The 18,738-nt window shown below is 27.9% G+C and overlaps 1 protein-coding gene across 1 annotated transcript in view; it reads right to left on the minus strand.

Annotated features, from left to right (window-relative positions):
- Positions 1-11,489: 11,489 nt before the first annotated feature.
- Positions 11,490-18,738, minus strand: part of LOC120088830 (protease Do-like 7) — a 55,830-nt gene continuing 48,581 nt past the window's right edge. The window contains 6 exon segments of the mRNA XM_039046278.1: positions 11,490-12,026; positions 13,833-13,858; positions 13,861-13,906; positions 13,908-13,944; positions 15,108-15,265; positions 15,363-15,578. Of these exon segments, the coding sequence (XP_038902206.1) occupies positions 11,850-12,026; positions 13,833-13,858; positions 13,861-13,906; positions 13,908-13,944; positions 15,108-15,265; positions 15,363-15,578 (660 nt within the window). The 3' untranslated portion in view covers positions 11,490-11,849.

Below are 18,738 nucleotides of genomic sequence, written 5' to 3' on the forward strand. Positions count from 1 at the left end.
AATTGGATCCCTCTGGTTTAAAAGAATGGCACTTTCATTCCCTTTAGAAAAGAAGAGGATCAAAGCCATAGCTTTTCTTTCATCTTTTACATTCAAGAGGGTATATGATTCCTTTCTTCTTCCCTTCTATTTTTCTCCAAACATATATAAGATTTATAATAATCTAAAACAGAAAAAGAATAATTAACTTGACCATAATATAGGGTCAAAAGGAGGAATTAACATTTATAATATATAATTAAAAAATTGGACATATAAAATTATATTAGTACTAATAAGATTAATTAAGATGTAAATTTGGTCTTCTGAAGTTTATTTCTGTTCCTACTTTTTGGTCTTTGATTTAACAAAAAAATATATTTTAGTTATTTTGAGTTTTAATTAGTTTAAAATGGTAGTGACAGTTTTAAAATTTTGAGAAAATTAAAATCATTTTTCACCTATAAATTTGGTAAGCTCCTCAATAATTTTTATCATAAGCTTTTTTTTCATTAAATTAGACCTTTAAATTAATATATGTTACAAACTTTTACTTTAAACTTTGATGAGTGTTATTATCTTCTAAAAACTTTCGTTTGATAAATAGTTTGAAAAATATTGAAGCATATACGAAATTGACATTAAGTTGAATTTTTGTTGAATTTCATGAGTGTTGGGAGACTATTCATTGACCAATAATTCTAAGAGTAAAGATTAAGTTACACCTAATTTCATATCCCATAAAAAATGAAATAATTCATTTTTTAAAAAAACAAAACCGTTAAATGATAATTCTTTATTGGAAAGGACTGCACAAAGATAGGTACAATCCAAACAACACCTAAATATTTCTCTAATCCTAATATACACAACGCAAATATTTGATTTTTTTTTTAAAAAAAATGTTTAGTTTGTATGTTGAAATTAATAAATTTTAGGGTATTTATACTTGTTTTTTCTTTATTAAAATTAGTGAATGAATTTACCAAAAATTGAACGGGTTTAAATGTCAATATTTATTAGAGTCTAAGTTGAATTTCTTTTTTCTTTTTATCTTTTTTTGTTAAAAATATAGGTGACATGATTTTTTGGATTAAAATACTATTTTTTTCTCTTTATTTTGAGAATTTGTTTTATTTTAGTTCCTAATTTTTAAATGTTGAATTTTAATCTTCTTATTTTTAATAAATCTTAAAATTAATCTCTATTATTAGTTTATAATCAACTCTTCTAAAACAAATTTAGAGTCTATTAGTTTTTCATTCCATATATTCTAGAAACATTAATCACACTGTGTCTTGTTTTGAATACAAATTAATATGTTGATTTTACCAATTTAATAAAATTTAACTCTAAATTAATAATATGATCTATTTTAAAGATTTATTTGAAGTAAATAATAATCAAACTTTGGCATTTGAAACTATAGACTAAAATAGATATAGTCCAAATTACAAATATTAAAATTGTATACATTTTTTCTTGCTCTAGAACTATTGATCTTACCAATTATACATTTTATTCATTCATTCTTTATTCTTCTTTTTTTTTTTTTGTAAATTCAATAATTATAGGATGAGAAATTTAAAATTGATATTTTATTTACTAAGACAAAAATGAAAAAATTTGAAATATCAAAACGATATTTTACCTATGTAATAATTATATATACATATAATTTTAAGGTGAAGACTCCTTTCTCCTAGAAGTCGAAGGTTCAATCTCTTAATTCTACAATCATTTTAATAAAAAGAAAAAATTAAAGTGAAGGAATATATGTCATGGTATTGATACAGAACACTTTATCTATAAAGAAGAGAAAAAGGATTCATTAGCTGGAAAGAGATTGTTAGCCCCTTCCTAATGACTCTTTAAATCTCTTAAGACTTTAATAAATGATTTATTTACAAAATTCAATTTTAAATATTTAGAGAAGAAGAATTCTTCCCTTTTTGGAAACATGATGAACTTTGGACCAAAATAAGAGAGTATAATCACTTTATGATTAGTGTGTACTGGAGCGGATCTATGAAGGAGCTAATGTCTTCTCACATCGGATCGTTTTACATATATATATATACTTTGTTTTTTATTAGATATAAAATAAATTATATTTATATTTGCAATATAAATTAAAACGTGCCCCAAAATACTGAAAGTAGCTTGCTTCAATGGTTAAGAGGTGTATAACTATATAATTTTAATATAGTTAAAAAAACTTAATTCCATTTTTATTTTTCTCACATATATGTACATGTTTATATATAAATATATTTTTTTTAATTTTTAGATTTGTTTAGTAACTATTTGGTTGTCGATTTTTAGTTTGAAAATTATGGTATGTAAACACAATTTTTACATATGCTTTATTATTTATTTTTCCATTCAACTTTTAATTTCAACAACTCTAATAAATCCCTTAAAAATGCCTCATAATATGTAAACTTTCAATTTGGTATCTAAAAATCTCATAAAATATTAAAAACTCTTACAAATTAACCGTTGTATTAGATAATTTCTTTTTAAAATTAAACCTCAAATTTTCAATCTTGTAACCAATAGTTACATTATTTTTTTAAAAAAACCATGTACTATATATTAGACACACAAATTGAGTTGTCAATAATCTAATATATATTTTTTAAAGTTTAAGAACTATATATGATACAAATTTCAAAGTTAATTGGCTAAAATTTTAACCTTATATAAATTTGTGCCTCTAACATGAAATTCTTGATCTACCACGATTAGTAGGTCAATTAGCTATGCTTACTTTGACAATATTATATTATTTGAATATTTTATCAATGCAACTAAAATTATATTTATATAAACTTGTGCCTCCCCTTACTTAAGATCTTGGATCCGCCACTATGTATGTATATATTTTTAGTTTTTTTCTGAATTTGATGTATGTATTTGACGTCGTATCTACTAAGTTATGCTGAGATGTACAATTTGTCATTTTCTAAACAAGCTTTTAATGTTTTTTTTAGTTTTAATTTTATTTTCTACATTATAAAACTTTTTTTATTCAAATTAATCTCTCTACTCAGTGTTGAGAAGGATGATAAATCAGGTATTTATAAAATGTTTATTTCATATGAATGGAAGTTTTTCAAATGTTTAATATCTACTTTACTCTAGTTAATAATTTTAGAGAAAATTCATTTTATATATATCCTTAAATTTGGGGTTGTATCACTTAAAACTTATAATTTATAGCTAATAACTATATTAATTTAAACGAAAAAGTTTTACAATTAAATATATTTTAAACCATCTAATATTTGTTAAGATTCTATTTAAAAAACTGTTAATGCCTAATTTTTGCACTTAGATAAGACTTCTTTAAATGCAAGAGAAAATATAATATTAAAAAATGCTGCAATCGTTTATATATAGTAGCAACTTTTCATTAATATATGACTATATGGGTGATTGTCAACTTCGAGCTTTCGTTATTTTTCACTACTTATTTAGTAAAAAATTTATGTGATCTAAACTGATTCATTAACTTAATTATATAGTTATTAGTTTGAAATTTTAATTGAATATAATTTCATTTTATTTACACAAATTCAAATAGATTCAATGAATTAATATATGTTTGGTAAATCATTTATTTTTCTTAAAACTGTTTATTTCTGAAAATTTTGAAACAACCCATTTTGTTTTTATTGTATCTAAACTTTGATAATATAGTATATTTTCAAACACATTTTGAGATCGTTAAAGGTTCGATTTTTCCACCTCATACATTAATTACAATATTTTTTAAAAAAAACACACATTTTGAGAAAAGGTCAAATAAAGATTGAAATTTTTAAATCTATTATTAAATACATATAATAAAAACAATAAAAATTGAAATACAATTAGAATTTTGATTGAATTTATTGTTTTTAAATTTCTATTTTCAACGCATTAACCAGACCATGCCCTTAATTTTAATTTGTTATTGGGTGGAAATTTAATTAAAATTTTTAGAAGAAAACATCCATTTATACCCATAAATTTTGGATTTGTACCAATTAGAAACTGAATTAATAATTGTATCCATTTAAATTCTAAACTTTCATAAATGTATCAATTTACACCTTACACCCTCTGTCAAATTTCATTAGACTATTTTCATGTGAAACTTATAATTTAAATCAACTAATTTCCTTAAACTCTTCATTATAATTACCTTTGAAAATCTTTATTCATGCATTAATTCTTAAATGTGTGTGGACTTCTTCAAATGTCAGTCTTAAAAAAATAAACAATCAGAGTAAATGCATAAACGATTTTCAAAGAAAAATTTGCCATTGATTCATTTATGAAAGTTTAAGTGTTTAATTGATACAACTATAAGTTTCAGACAAAGTTTTTCCAAACGAGACATAATAGATGATATAATTGATATATTTACAAAAATTTAGAATTTAAATTGATATAAACTATAAATTTTAGGAGTATAAATTAATATTTTCTCAAATGTTTATACCACTAAAGGAAGAAAGGTCAAAACAAATTAGAAAAAGATGAATAAATGGATACCAAACACAAAGGGAACATATTCCAAACAATATTTTGTTCCACTTTTGGTTGAAATAATATACTTTTTCTTAGCTATTGAAGAGTTGGATGCATATGAGGGGGGTTTTTTAAGAAGCATTTCTTTAATTTTATTAGAAATGATTTTGCAGATTAATGTGCAAAATCCATCAATTTATTTACTTGGAAGAAATTTTGGAAGATTGTTTTTTTTTTTTTTCCTGTTTTCATTATTGTAATCACTTTATCTACATATTAATTAGAAATTAAAATATTAAACTACTAGTTTGATAACCAAAGTTTACATGTATTTAAGTTTTAAATATTATACTTTAGTTTCTCATTTTAGACTAAATTAGAAGTTTAATTAATCTGTTTTGTATTTATTAATTCGGTGAATTTTCATTTTTTTCGATCTAATAGATCCCAAATTCAAAATATTTAAAAATTAATTGATCTAAATCTATTAGATATAAATAGATATAAATCTCAAAGCTGGGAGACAAACCTTAATTATAAAAACAAATTATTCGAAGAAAATATGTGTTTATATAGGTAAAAATTGGATAAAATTACATATTCAAATTCCAATTCATTTTTCTTTACGTAATATAGGTAAAGACGAGTTGTCTACCGTTAAAAGTGAGCTCAATTCAATAGTAATTAAGAACACAAACACAAAGTTTTTGATTCCGCATATTTTATAATTATTTTGTATAGGAAAAAAATTATGGTTGAAGGGGAAGTTGAAAAGAGAAAATTAGGTGGAATGAGGTCCCTCACATTTACAACATCCACATGCAATTCACTATCTAAATCATAGCAAACCCCTTTTGAAAGAGTCCCTCACAAGTCATACCCTTTCAAGAATTATTCATATTATTCTTTATTTCCATTCTTTTTAAAAAGCCACAAATTTTGTTTTTGTATTTTACTACTTAAAATTATATTTTCTTTTTTCTAAATTCAATTATGTCTCTTTTTGTTTTTATTTAGTTATTTGGAACTAGAAGTATAATTAATCCAACTTTAAAATATTTTTCTATATATTTTCTAAAAAATTTGTCGGTTTAAATTTCCTCTCCTAAAAATACAACGTCAAAATGAAAGATAGAATTGTATTTTGTTTTTATGGTTTGTTTCATTAATAAAGAAAAATAGAATTGTATTTGATATATAAATGTTCTTTTTATGGATAAAAATATCTGTTTCTTGTTAATGAAATTTTAAATTAGTATAAGTAAAATTCAATATAAATATTTTTTTAAATTAAATAAAAAAAATTAAACTATATATTTATTATGCATTTTTAAAAGAATAACAAATATACCTATAATACATTTCTTCGTGTTTTAGAAAGATCATATCAACAAACAACAAGAAATTTGATTTTGTTGTTTTCAAAATTCTACACAACTTTGAAAAGGTTTTAGAAAAATGAGAAGTGGAATTCTTTTATACTAAAAAAAAAAAAAAAAAACTAGAAACACAAACAAAATTAAGCGAGTGCTTAAAGTTTTTTTTTTTTTTTTTTTTTCCATTTTGTCTACTAAAATTTTCATAATTGAGATATTATATAATATATATATACATAGAAGTTTGAAAACGGAAGTTTGCGATTGAATTATAAATCTGGCCTCTATAATTAAAATAAATTAGAATTTATTTCATATGATTTTAAAAATTATAATATAGTCCTTATGATTTGATAAAAGCATCCTAAATAATCCTTATGATTGATAAATCTCTTATAAATATTTCTCACGATATTTACTATTTAAGAGGATTTTACCAAATCGTAGGAACTAAATTCTAAATTTTTCAAATTATAAGGACTAAAATTGTAATTTAACCTAAAATTATCTTTTCTCACACACACCTCTACCCACCTCATATATTTGTGAAGTAATATTCTCAAAAGACAAGAAGTATAATCTAAAGTTGTAGGCTAAAAATTCATATATAATAGAAGTAAAAATACAAAGAAATAAATAAAAAGTGCAAAAAGACCAAAAAGCCCTTCCCTTTCCCACTATTCCCATGCACCTAACATAAGCAAATAACAGCCCAACACTCACCTTCACATTAATTCCTTCTCTCTCTCTCTCTTCAAAGCTCAATCCTCATAGATTTCAGAGCTCCCTCCTACCTGAAAATGGCGCCTTCCGCCGCCATTTTCCTCTCTCTTCCTTTCTTCTGCCTCCTCATTCTTCTCGCCGATGCCCAAACCTCCGCCCCGATACCGGTAGATCCGCAAAATCCCGACGCTGAAATAAAATGTGGATCATGCCCTTGTTCTAACCCATGTGGTGGCGCTTGGCTGTGGAGCTTTGGATCTTATGGGGGTTTGGTAAGTGGTGAAGGATGAATAGAATATAAAGCAACTTAACGATGTGTTAAATTTGGTCTAATTATTAAAAGAATTACTCTCTCCAAAGTATAAATATATATATATATATATAAGATCTTAGATGTCTATCTATTTACCTTTTTTTCAACAAAATTAATTTAGTATTCTGTCAATATATTTTTATAGTTAAATTTTGGTGTTGATAGGAACATTGAAGAATACAAATTTATGGTGAGATATATATTGATGTTGATGGATGTTTTTAGAGACAGTAATATATACGAAGACTTGTAAAGATAGAACAAAATTTAAAGGGATTTGTAGAAGAGTGTTGGGACAAGATGGTAGGCTTTATTAAAGTTACTTTTTTTAAAAAAAAAAAAAGTATTTTAATAAAAAAATACATAGACAAGTTTAGATAATTTTTTTTTTGGTCATTAAAAAAGTGGATTGTTTTCTCACATTTTTTATAAGTTCATCATCTTTCTTAAACATATATTCGAATTCTAGGCCAAAATTCAAAAATCAGAAACTGAAGAGATAAAATAGTTATCGAATAAAGCTTTAATATATATATATATATATAATTTTTTTTTATTGAAGTTACTTTTATTTAAGTATGTTATTAAGAATTACATGGGGAAATTTTGATAACTATATTATTCTTTTTTCTTCAAAAAATTATGATTGTTTTCTGACATTTTTTATAACTTTTTCATCTTTCTTAAAATCACATTCGAATTCTAAGCCAAAGTTCAAAAACGAAATGTCAGAATATAAAAGTGAATAATAGAGAAACAAAGTTATAGGTGGAAGTAAAATCTATCACATTAATTTAATTTTTGAAAATGAAAAAATGGTTATTAAATACGGACTTAATATTATATTTTAGTTTTAATATCATAGAAATGTTTTCTCTATCTGGTTGTATAGATTTTTTCGTGTACTACTTTTCAATAAATATTTTTAGACATTAGAGAGGTTGGCAAAAGAATTGTGTATAAGTGAACACTAAAAAAGAAGAGAAAGTAGGGTATGAAAAATGTGATTAATGAGAGAAAAAGATGTGTATGAAGAGGAAGATTACTGAGGGATTATACACAATACATATGAAGTGAGAGAGTATATAATTAAAGTTTGAGAATATAGAAAGATTTAATTAAAGTTTGAGAACATAGAAAGATTAGTGAGAAAAAATGAACACCATGTAATCTCATTTGGTAATTATTTGATTTTTTTTTAAAATTAAGTTTATTTCATCTACATTTTTTTTACAATGATTTGTATCTTTTTTAAGTATAATAGTTGAATTCTTAGCCAAATTCTAAATTTCAAAAATAATTTTTTGAAAGCTATTTTTTTAGTTTTTAAATTTTGGCTTTATTTTTTAAACCATTGATGAAAAGTAGATAACAAAAAAAAAAATGGAGATGAAAGTAGTCTCCATAAGCTTAATTTTTAAAAACAAAAATAAAAAATAAAATATTAACTAAACGGGGCCTAATTTATTAAAAAAAAATTATGCAAAAATTAATTAGAAAAAGAAAAAAGGAATTTTTATTGAGCAAGTAATTAATGTCAATGAAAACTACTAACTAGGTAGAAATTTTAAATGATCATAGATGTCGAATCTATAAATATTTAGAATATTGATGAAAAAATTAAGGACAATTACATTGTATAACAAATATATTTTAAGAAATCAAAGTTATGACTTCAAACTTTTTGTAATTACAAATATGACAATCACATAAAAATCACATAGAAATCAGTTAGGAATCACATAACAATCATATAGAAATCAGATAGCAATCAAATTTTTAGGCGGAAGTTTTTTGACATGTTTGCAAAAAAGCAAAACCTTGGACACGCATCTAATTTTCGATTTTTTTTCTTCTTAAAGTTGCAATTGCCCCAAATATTCACTCGCGACAAAAATTAATGCCCTAATAATAAAAAAATAATGAATGGAAGTTAACTAAAACATTTGATAAAATATGTCTACCAATAATCTAAATGGTTTCAAGTTTTTCGAATATTACTTCTACATTGTAGTGAATAAAAACATTTGAGACTATTTTCGTTTAAGATATAAACACTCAACATTTCATAACTAGAAATTTAATACTTGAAGTAACTTTTCTTATATTTTTGCCCATCATATATTAATATGTCAAAAAAAGTTGATATATATAATATAGTCTCATAATTGTAAATTTATCTCGAAGAACATATATGTTGGTTAATTTTATCTGTTATAACAAATATTTATTTGCTAATTGAGATAGTTTAGTTGGTTAATATATTAATAATTCATTTAAAGACTATAAATTGTAATCTCTAACTCTTTTGTTTGGAACATCAATTGACCAAAATTTGTAACAAAAAATGTGCTATGGACAAAAAAAAAATTACTGTTATATATCGGGGGATTTTTGAAAATAAAAATAAGGGAAACTATTTACACAAAATAGCAAAATTTAATCTTCTTTTATAAATGTTGATAGAGGTTGATAGAAGTCTATTAATGATAGAAGCTGATAGAAATCTATCATTGATACTATCAGTGATAAAAACAGATACAAGCTTATCACTGATAGACACTGATAGAAATATATCATTGATAGAGGTTGATAGAAATCTATTGATGTTTATCAATGATAAAAATTGATAGAAGTCTATCATCGATAATACAGTGATAGAAATTTATACAAGTCTATCACTGATAGACGCTGATAGAAGTCTATCAATGTCTATTAGTGTTTTTTTTCCTATTTCTATAAATAGTTTGATATTTTTTCTATATGTGAAAATTTTCTCTTGTATATATTTGTACGTCTTTAATTGAACATTCATTCAATGTGTACTCAATGCCAAAGTAGAATTGGAAGTAAATGATAGTATACGACATTGCTAACGACATTATAAATTTAGAAGGTTTGAATGATACAAGATTTTAGGCCATGTTTACTGCAGTTGAAAGACAATCCATTAATGGTAATGTAAAAGTGGGTCCTAGTTGATTACTTATGTTATCAATTACTTGCTATTTGTAATCGTAATGGGATGTAGGACCGCCTTGAAATCTGTAATCAAATTATGTAATCTAATGGAAGAATGAAGGGTGCTCAATCTAATTGTGATTAAAAATTACGTGGTACCTACTACCTTTATCGTTACTATTACAGGTATTGTTATCTTTACCGTTAGAAAATTATGAATTTGTTATATTTATTGTTATCGCTATCGTTACCGTTAGGATCAAGCAATAATGGTAGCGATAATAGTAATGATAACGGTAGTAATAAAATGTGACAGATTCATAATTTTAAGTAAACACGATCAAAAGCAATCTAATTATATATATGATTCAAGTTTATTATCATTCATCGATCAATGAAATCTTATTCCAATTATATCAATTTTCATTACGATTCGATCAACATAACCTTAATGGGCTAAAAATGAAACAACAAACCCACGTCACATTAAGTTAGCACAACTTGGCAATTATAATGACATCATTTCATAGCTTCAAGTGGCCTTTTCATGTCAGACACCGTCACAATCTAATTAAATAAATGACCCTTCTTTCATATAGATCAGATTTTACTTTGGTTCTTTTCAGAAAAATTTACCACATTAAAAAAACATTGGAAAAAAGAATACTCTTTTATACCCAAGTCTTGATCAAGTTTAGTTTGTTGCATAGATTTCAACGTGTTATACTCAAATAGTTTTGTTTTGTTTTTATTTAATTTCAATATATATTGATTTACACTTTATGTTTGAATTTTTACGGAATACTCTCCTTAATGTTCATACCTATAATTAATTTAAAATAAACAATTATTGAATTAAATTAGTTTTCACTCATTTTTCATCACTAATAAAATTAATTTAAAAAATTTTGCATCAAAATTATTTTAAATTAATTGATTGCAAGTTGACACCTAAGATTAAATGTGAGCATTAGTAAAAACAGGAAGTAAATGTGAAAAGTTTTGAAACTTATAGACTAAATAAAAATTCAAATTCAAAGATAAAAATGTAACATTTTGAAATTTAGAAACTAAATGGAGAATTAAATTCAAAATTCGAGAATAAAAAGTAATATTTCAAAGCTTAAAGAAACGAATGGGAACTAACTAAACTCAAACCTAAAGACATTTGCTAGATCACAACTATATTTAATGAATGTTTTTAATAATAAAGCAAAATTTTGAAGGAAAAAAGAAAAAAGACGTAAGCCCCACTTTCTAACTATTTGATTTCTAAAAATTGTATTTGTTTTCTTATAATTTATTGTAATGGGTTTCATATTTTTTTAAAAAATATTTGAATTATTAACCATGATCGGGAGATTTTCAAAAATAAAAAAATAAAGAAAACTACTTATACAAATAACAAAAATTTAATCTTCTTTGATAAAGATTGATAGAAATCTATCAGTATCTATCAGTATTTTTTTTTTTACTATTTCTGTAAATAATTTTTTTTATCCGTGAAAATTTCCATAGTTATATGTATATTAAAAAACAATAATAATAAAAATAAATAAGGCAGTTGGAAATGCATTTTCTATCCTCAACTTGGAAGTAATTTTAAGCAAAGTAGATACTGTTGCCATTGGTGCCCATATTATTTTCTATTGATTTTTTTTTTTTAAATTATGATTAATAACAAACCTCCTAGACAAACTATATTTGTAAGTAGTTGTTATTATATTCATGTTATTATGTTGGAACTTCATACAAATAATACAAATATGAACATCCCCCAAACATTAAGATATTTATTTACTAGAATATGGACTCATGTGACAGTTTAATTTAAAAAAATGTTACGAAATTTCTCAGCTGGTTTCAAAATTGTGAGGAAGAAGCTGTAATAGTAATTGACTTCAATCTCCAACCTTTGATGTTCCTCCAGGAATTGTGCTCTGCAACCGGCACTAATTTAAGGATATGACTGCTCTTCACAGCTTACTCGAGTCCAATGCTTTAATTGTCACACGACGCCACATTGCAGTGTCGGGATCGAATCTTAATTCCCATGTAGGCCAATAGTGTAAATTCTGCTTCAGTGTTAGAACACGAGGCTTCCCATTTAGGTGGACCGTCCTCACACGGACGAACTGCTCGTGTTCTAGTTCCTAATCCACGTACAAAATAATTATATTCATAAGCATCTTCACCAAAGTGAAAGATTTCAGAAATGATCGCCTTATATATCCACGTCAGAGATAAAAATGAAATACATCCAAGCATCCAAAGGTTAAGAATATATATTGGTAAACAAATACATTTGTGTTATAAAATCATCTATCAAGTTCTTCAAATTACTTGGATATTTCGAAAAATAAGAAAATTTCGTAAATATTCAAGTAATTTGAAGAACTTGGATAGCGACCTTTCGAGTAAGCTTAAGCCTAAACAACTAAATCAAGTCTCCACCCCCGCCTACACACACTGTTTACAGCCGATCTTACTAACAAACCTCTCAGCTAATTACTGATATGCCCTTCTTAATACTGATAATAATTCTGACATATACTCCAATAGTATTCTCAACACTATATCAGATAGATAATATGTTTTTTAAGAATGGTTGATGTAAGATCGAGTTAAGAGAGATGAGAATCATTTGAGGTATGGGGATGATTCAAGTAAAAGACAAGTTGTTGCTGCCTTTTAGGAGCGATGTATTTATAAGGTAGGTATGCATGAGGAAGTTGTTTCAGATGTCACGTATGTGGAGCAGTTTACTAAAGATCAATTCCAAAAAATTATCGAGGCTTTTCCTTTATTTTATAGTAGAAGATCATGGAAAGATTCCTCCATTTACTCTCAATCCAAGGATACTGAAGGAAGAAACTTGTACTGTGCCTCTGTCCGACGGATTTCTTGAGTGTTCGCTTAGTGAGGAAACTTGATTGATGACAACCAGGAAATTGGAGGGTCACTCATCCACTCAGATTTTTTTTTTTTTTTTTTTTTAAATTAGTGAAAAATTTAAAAATACCAGACTCAAAGGTGCATATGTTTTAATCTTTTGAAACGATCCAATCAATCAGAAAAGAAGTAGATGCACTTTGAAAGATGCAGGATTTGATGATAACTTAACTCTGATACAGTGTTAATAATATCGCTACTAGGTTGAATGAATCAAGAATTAGTAGCCGAAAGGGTTATCCAAGTAGTCATGTGAAAGGACATTTTTATTCACGTATGTGGAGCTGTACACTTTTCAAAAATGGTTTCTAGATGCTAGTTTTTTGTAGTGCAGCAGCTTGGTGCACCTTCGTGGGAGTAGTTTTGGTTACTCGGCTTGTTGGCTTGTTGGCTTGTTGAAACCTTATTGGGCATTTCTCCTTCAATATTTTATTTTTGGCTAATGTAATTAGGAGATTTTCACTTTTTTTTTTGTTGTCTTTCTTTTCACTACCTTAGAGTTTGAGAGTTTGTACTTTTCTATCTTTTCATCTATCTACTTATAGTTTATTACTTGTTGAAAATACAAAAGCATTGAAAAAAGATCAAGCTCTTGAAACAAAGTGGACAAGTGGCTGATTGTTTAAGAAGAGCTTGATGTTTTTTTTTTTTTTTTTTTGTTTGGGGGGGGGTGGGGGGTGGGGGGTGTTTAAGAGAAATAATTCATGCGTGTGTTATGTTGATGGAAAGTGAGGAAGATTATAGATTTAGGAGAATAAATACTTTGATTTACAAGTATGGATAATATTTATATTAGTAGTGTGCTTTTGATAAAGTAAAAATAAAAAATAAAAAAAATAAAAAAAAAACCACAATTACAATATGCTTAGACCTTAAATGGAAAAAATATTATGCTAATATGGAGATAGAAGAGAGTTCATTATCCTAGGAACCAGAATTTATAACACAACAAAAGGAACTGGAGAGAGAATATTGGGTGAATGTGTTATTCAAACTACGGAACGTACCTTAGTCACATTAACAAAAGTATCTAATCAGGAGTTAGCTTCCCATTCACTTCAACTATCCATTGAAGAGCATAAAAGACCATATCTATGTACAGGACTACCATGGCCCAACCTGGAAAGTGACGTGACAGTCATCATGGAGAACATATGCAATATTAAGAAAACTTCTAAAACAATTACGACAATTAATATATAAAAAACAGACTGAGTTCTTACTATCTAATTTGGTTGGATCTATGATCGAAGGTTTGACTTTGGAAAAAACTTAACAAAAGTAAGTTTTGACTTGGAAAAAAACTTGACAAACAAAAATTAATTTCAAATTTGAAAGATAGAAGGAAATAAGATTGAATGTAATGTTACCTCTAAAAAAGCATGGAAACGAACAAACAAGATGGAGTATAGACATGATCAGAACATTATTGCTAAAAATTTTAAGACACGGACATGAAAAAGACTATATATGATTATTTTAAACCATTTCAATGTTTTCTGACGTTCAAACTTGTTTCAGCTTGATATTTTTTCTAATTAGAAACAATGAAAAAAGAAATTAAATATGTAGTGAAAACAATTGAAGAAACTACCTAGTTTGCCTAACATCATAAAAAAAAAAAAAAAAAAAAAGAAAAAAAGAAGAAGAATCATTTTTTCAAAATGATTTAATATCTTCTAAAAAGACACTTAAAAGTTTAATATTTACACATTCTTTTTAAATTTGTGGATTATCTTGCGCCCACCTCGACTACTCACAGGATGGCTGTTTGACCAGCTACATTTTAGTTGCCTAGGAAATAATATCTTCACATTTATATGTTTAAAATAATTTTTCTTTTACCTCAATTTATTATTTTTTTCCTAATTTCTTTTCATGTACACTGTTATTTTAAATGAATATAAATAAAAGTCTGAACACTTCAATTCTAAGTGTGTGTGACAGAAAATGCTTAACAAGTATGAGATATGCCTAGTCTGCTAAACAACTCAACTATGCCTAACAAGTAGTGTCTATTGTTCAATTTGTGTACTAGTGTCCATTGTTCAATTTGTGCTCAACAAGTATCTCACACATGTCTAGCAAGCATTGGAAACTTCGGTACACAGCAGACAAAGATGTGTTATCCTATCGAACATGCAAGTACCTCTAGGGGGTTTGAAATTAAATTTACCCTTATTAATTCATTTTATGCAAGGTTGCCGCAAAACAAATTGTGAATATCACCAACTCATGTCCTATGAATCAATACCCAAAAAAGTTGCTAAATAAAGCAGTACCTTGCTACATACACCCCATGACCTTCTTCAGGAAGAAATCCAAGAGCACGCACTGCCGGATGGGGATCTTGAACAATACACCCGCACCAATTTATTATGCGGGTTGTGCCATTCCCATCTCTTACATCTGTCCCAACAAGAAGATCAATTTCATGCCCCTGAAACGCCATCAAAACCATATAAATATCATAGAGGCTGTTACTCTTGACACCATTCCTCTTTAAGAAAAAGAAAAAGGCATATCATTTGGCTCACCTGCCGGAAAATAGTCATGTTAAGTTTTCCGTTGGTGCTATTGTTTCTGTCTAGTTCCTGGCAAGCATTTTCTATGTCATAGAAGCATGTAATTGGCTGTTTATTTATCGCCAAAACCATATCTCCTTGCTCTAGTAAGTTTTCAGCCTTTGATCCAGCCAAACAACCTTTAACTCGTAAAACCTGCCGCCTAATTGGATCCTTCTTAACAAGATCCTTGAATAAAGGTCAAGAGACAGTGAGAGAGGGAATGACAATTGCGATAATATTAACAATAGTCTTTTGATAACAAATATGAGCTGCACAATTTAATTCAGACTTCAGCTAAAGAAAAAATGGACTCTAGAGGAAATCATCAGTTAAATAAAATAAAATTTGCAATGAAAAGTTTTGTTTCCTTTTCAAATAATAATAATAATATTAAAACTTGCAAAAAAAAAAAAAAAAGGTTTCCCCATATTTAAAGTATATCATATATGATAATTGTTGAAAGAGTGATATATATGTTCCTATAACAACCTTGGCTCCAACAAATCACCCAACTCAAACAGTTTCACTGCTGAATTCTATAAGTCTTGGCACATCCTTATATTGTGAGAGTGTTCCTATACTTTTCTAAAAATGATATTATTATTGCTAGATTTAATTTCTTCATTTTTTTTAAATGAACCAAGTTGACTTTCATTGAAAAGAACTGAAAGAGTATGCAGGCATACACAAAAGGAAAAGCCCACAAAATGGAGCCAAACTACGAGTAGGGACACCAACCAAGAGAAATAAGACCAAGCAAATAGTTACAAAGAGTCAAGCTAATCCCATCGTTATTAGTGGGAGATCAAGAGAAAAACTTTGTGCTACGAGAAAAATAAGGCAGGGAGATCTACTCTCATCCAGTCTTTTGCTTTGGTTATTGATAGTCTTAGTAAGCTAATATCACAAGTGGATATGAAATGCAATAACTTGATCAAAGGTTTTATTGAAGTATTAATATAATTAGATTTATCATAAATATAATCCTTCCGTTAAGCTTTTGGGTTGATTGGTGATTTAACATGATAATGTAGTAGGAGTTCCTATGTTCAAACCTCTATACATTTCCTCCAACAATTAATATCGATTTCTATTTGTTGAGCCTTCTAAAAATTTTTAAGGAGTATTGAAGTATTGACATAATTAAATTTACAACGACTCATCAATAACTTAAGTTTTTAGGTTGATTAGTGATTTAACAATTTTTATATTGGACGAGGAACCATTAGCGTTAGCCACCTCAAGTTTGCAGATGACACCACACTTATCTCTATCTTTGAAAAGGAAGCATTGCAAACCACTACAACAATATCTAACTTTTTGAAGAATCATTGGGTCATAGCACAAATAAACAAAAATCTAAGATTCTCGACATTGAAGCTAATCAGGTGGAAATAACTGCCCCTAACTTCGGCTGTAAGGTGGGAACTTTGTCCAACTCTTACCCTAGTCTTCTCCGAAATGGATAACTTTGGTCCTATGCCTTTTGGGCCCCAATAGTGGAAGAGGTGGAGCCAAAAACTTCAATCTTGGTGCAACTCTTACCTAAGGGCAGTAGGTTTACTTTAATTAAAGCAACTTTGGACAACCTACCTACCTACCTACTATATGCCTCTATAATATGCGCAACAGGATTGCTAAATAATTGGAACGTCTGTTTAGAAACTTTCTTTGGAAAGGAAAATAAACAGATATGGCTTCCATTCAGTGAGATGGGAGAAAGTCCTCCTCCCATTGTCTAAAAAGGTGGCCTTGGCTTTCACAACATGAAGTGGAGGAACTATGCTTTACTAGCCAAACGGGCTTGGAGGTTCCATATGAAGGAATAGCTTTATGGAGAAAAGTTATTGATGCAAAATTTGGAACTACCACTCTCCATAAGGAGCCAGTAAATTTTTCTCTACACACCTCATGGGGTCCTTGGAAATCCATCATGAAATTCAAAGATTTGGCGCACGATCACATGGTTCGTAAAATTGGAAATGGGCCAAAATATCTTCTTGGAATGAAATTTACTTGAACCAAGTTCCATTGGCTTCTAGCTTCAATTGACTCTATGCCATCGCCAACCACAAACATGCCTTAGTAAAGGACCTTTGGAATGACGAAAGGAGCTCTTGGGGTCTTCATCTTACACACAATCTTAAGGATGAGGGAACTTGAGGATTGGGCTTCTTCGAACCATATCCTAGCAACTGTTCATCTCGCATAATCTATTGACATTTGGTGCGGGAAGCTAAAAAATAGTGGCAAATACTCAAGTCCCTCCTCAAGGACCTAAGCAACAAAGGAAAGAAAGTCCATCAATCCTATCCAACTCTACATGATCAGGACACCATCCAAAGAAGGTTAAGTTCTTCATATGGGAACTATCTCACCATGCCATCAATACTCTGGATAAGCTTCAAAGTCATACGCCATCTATGGGCCTATGGCTATTTCATTCTATTAAAGTTAACTAATGTTTATTTTCTTGTATCTTTCCCTTATCTAGCTTTTCCTTTTCTATTTCTTTCCTTTGTTGTGTTTGATTAACTTGATTATCCAATCAAATATACAAAAATTAACATGGTATCAGAGAAAGGTGCTAGGGTTTTGTTTCATTGAACTTTAGCAGCCGCCTTGTCCTATCTTTGCTTCCGTCGATTTGGTTCACCTACTTAGTTGATTCTGCATTTTTTCTTTTCAATTTCAGCCTCTGTTATGTTTTCTGATCTTCCAAGGTCTCTGTTTCATTTTCAAATCAGCAATTCGTGGGTTCTCTTTTAGATCTCTCTATGAGGATCTCTGTTTCCAGTCCAGAATTTCTCCATGTTTTAGTTCTTCGTGGGTTTTGTTTCCAGCCCAGAAGTTCTTTGTATTTTAGTTCTTCATAGGTTCTGTCTCCAGCCTAGAAGTTCTCTGTATTTTAGCTTTTCGTGGGTTCTGTCTCCAGTCCAGAAGTTCTCTGTGTTTAGTTCTTCATGGGTCTTTGTTTCCAACCCAGATCTGTCGCGATTTGATTGGGGGTTTTCATCAGTTTCCATCATTAGCTTTAGTCGGCCGCTTCATAAATTCAAATTGGTTACTACTCTACCACCTTGAATTTGATGGAGGGTGTTAAAGTTAATTAAGGTTTATTCTAATTACCATTTTTCTTATATCTGTTCCTTATCTAGTTTTTTTCTTTTTAGTATTTTTTTCTTTTCAATTTCTTTCTTTTGTTGGTTTTGTTTTGTGTCTATTTATTCGCCTTTGTAATGTATTTTGATTAAGTTGATTATTCAATCAAATATACAAAAGTTAACACATCCCGTTGGCATGTTATGTGCAAAAGAGAGGGAGAGACAACGACATTTTCAACTCA

The sequence above is a fragment of the Benincasa hispida genome, chromosome 1, assembly GCF_009727055.1.
Source record: "Benincasa hispida cultivar B227 chromosome 1, ASM972705v1, whole genome shotgun sequence".
NCBI lineage: Eukaryota > Viridiplantae > Streptophyta > Magnoliopsida > Cucurbitales > Cucurbitaceae > Benincasa > Benincasa hispida.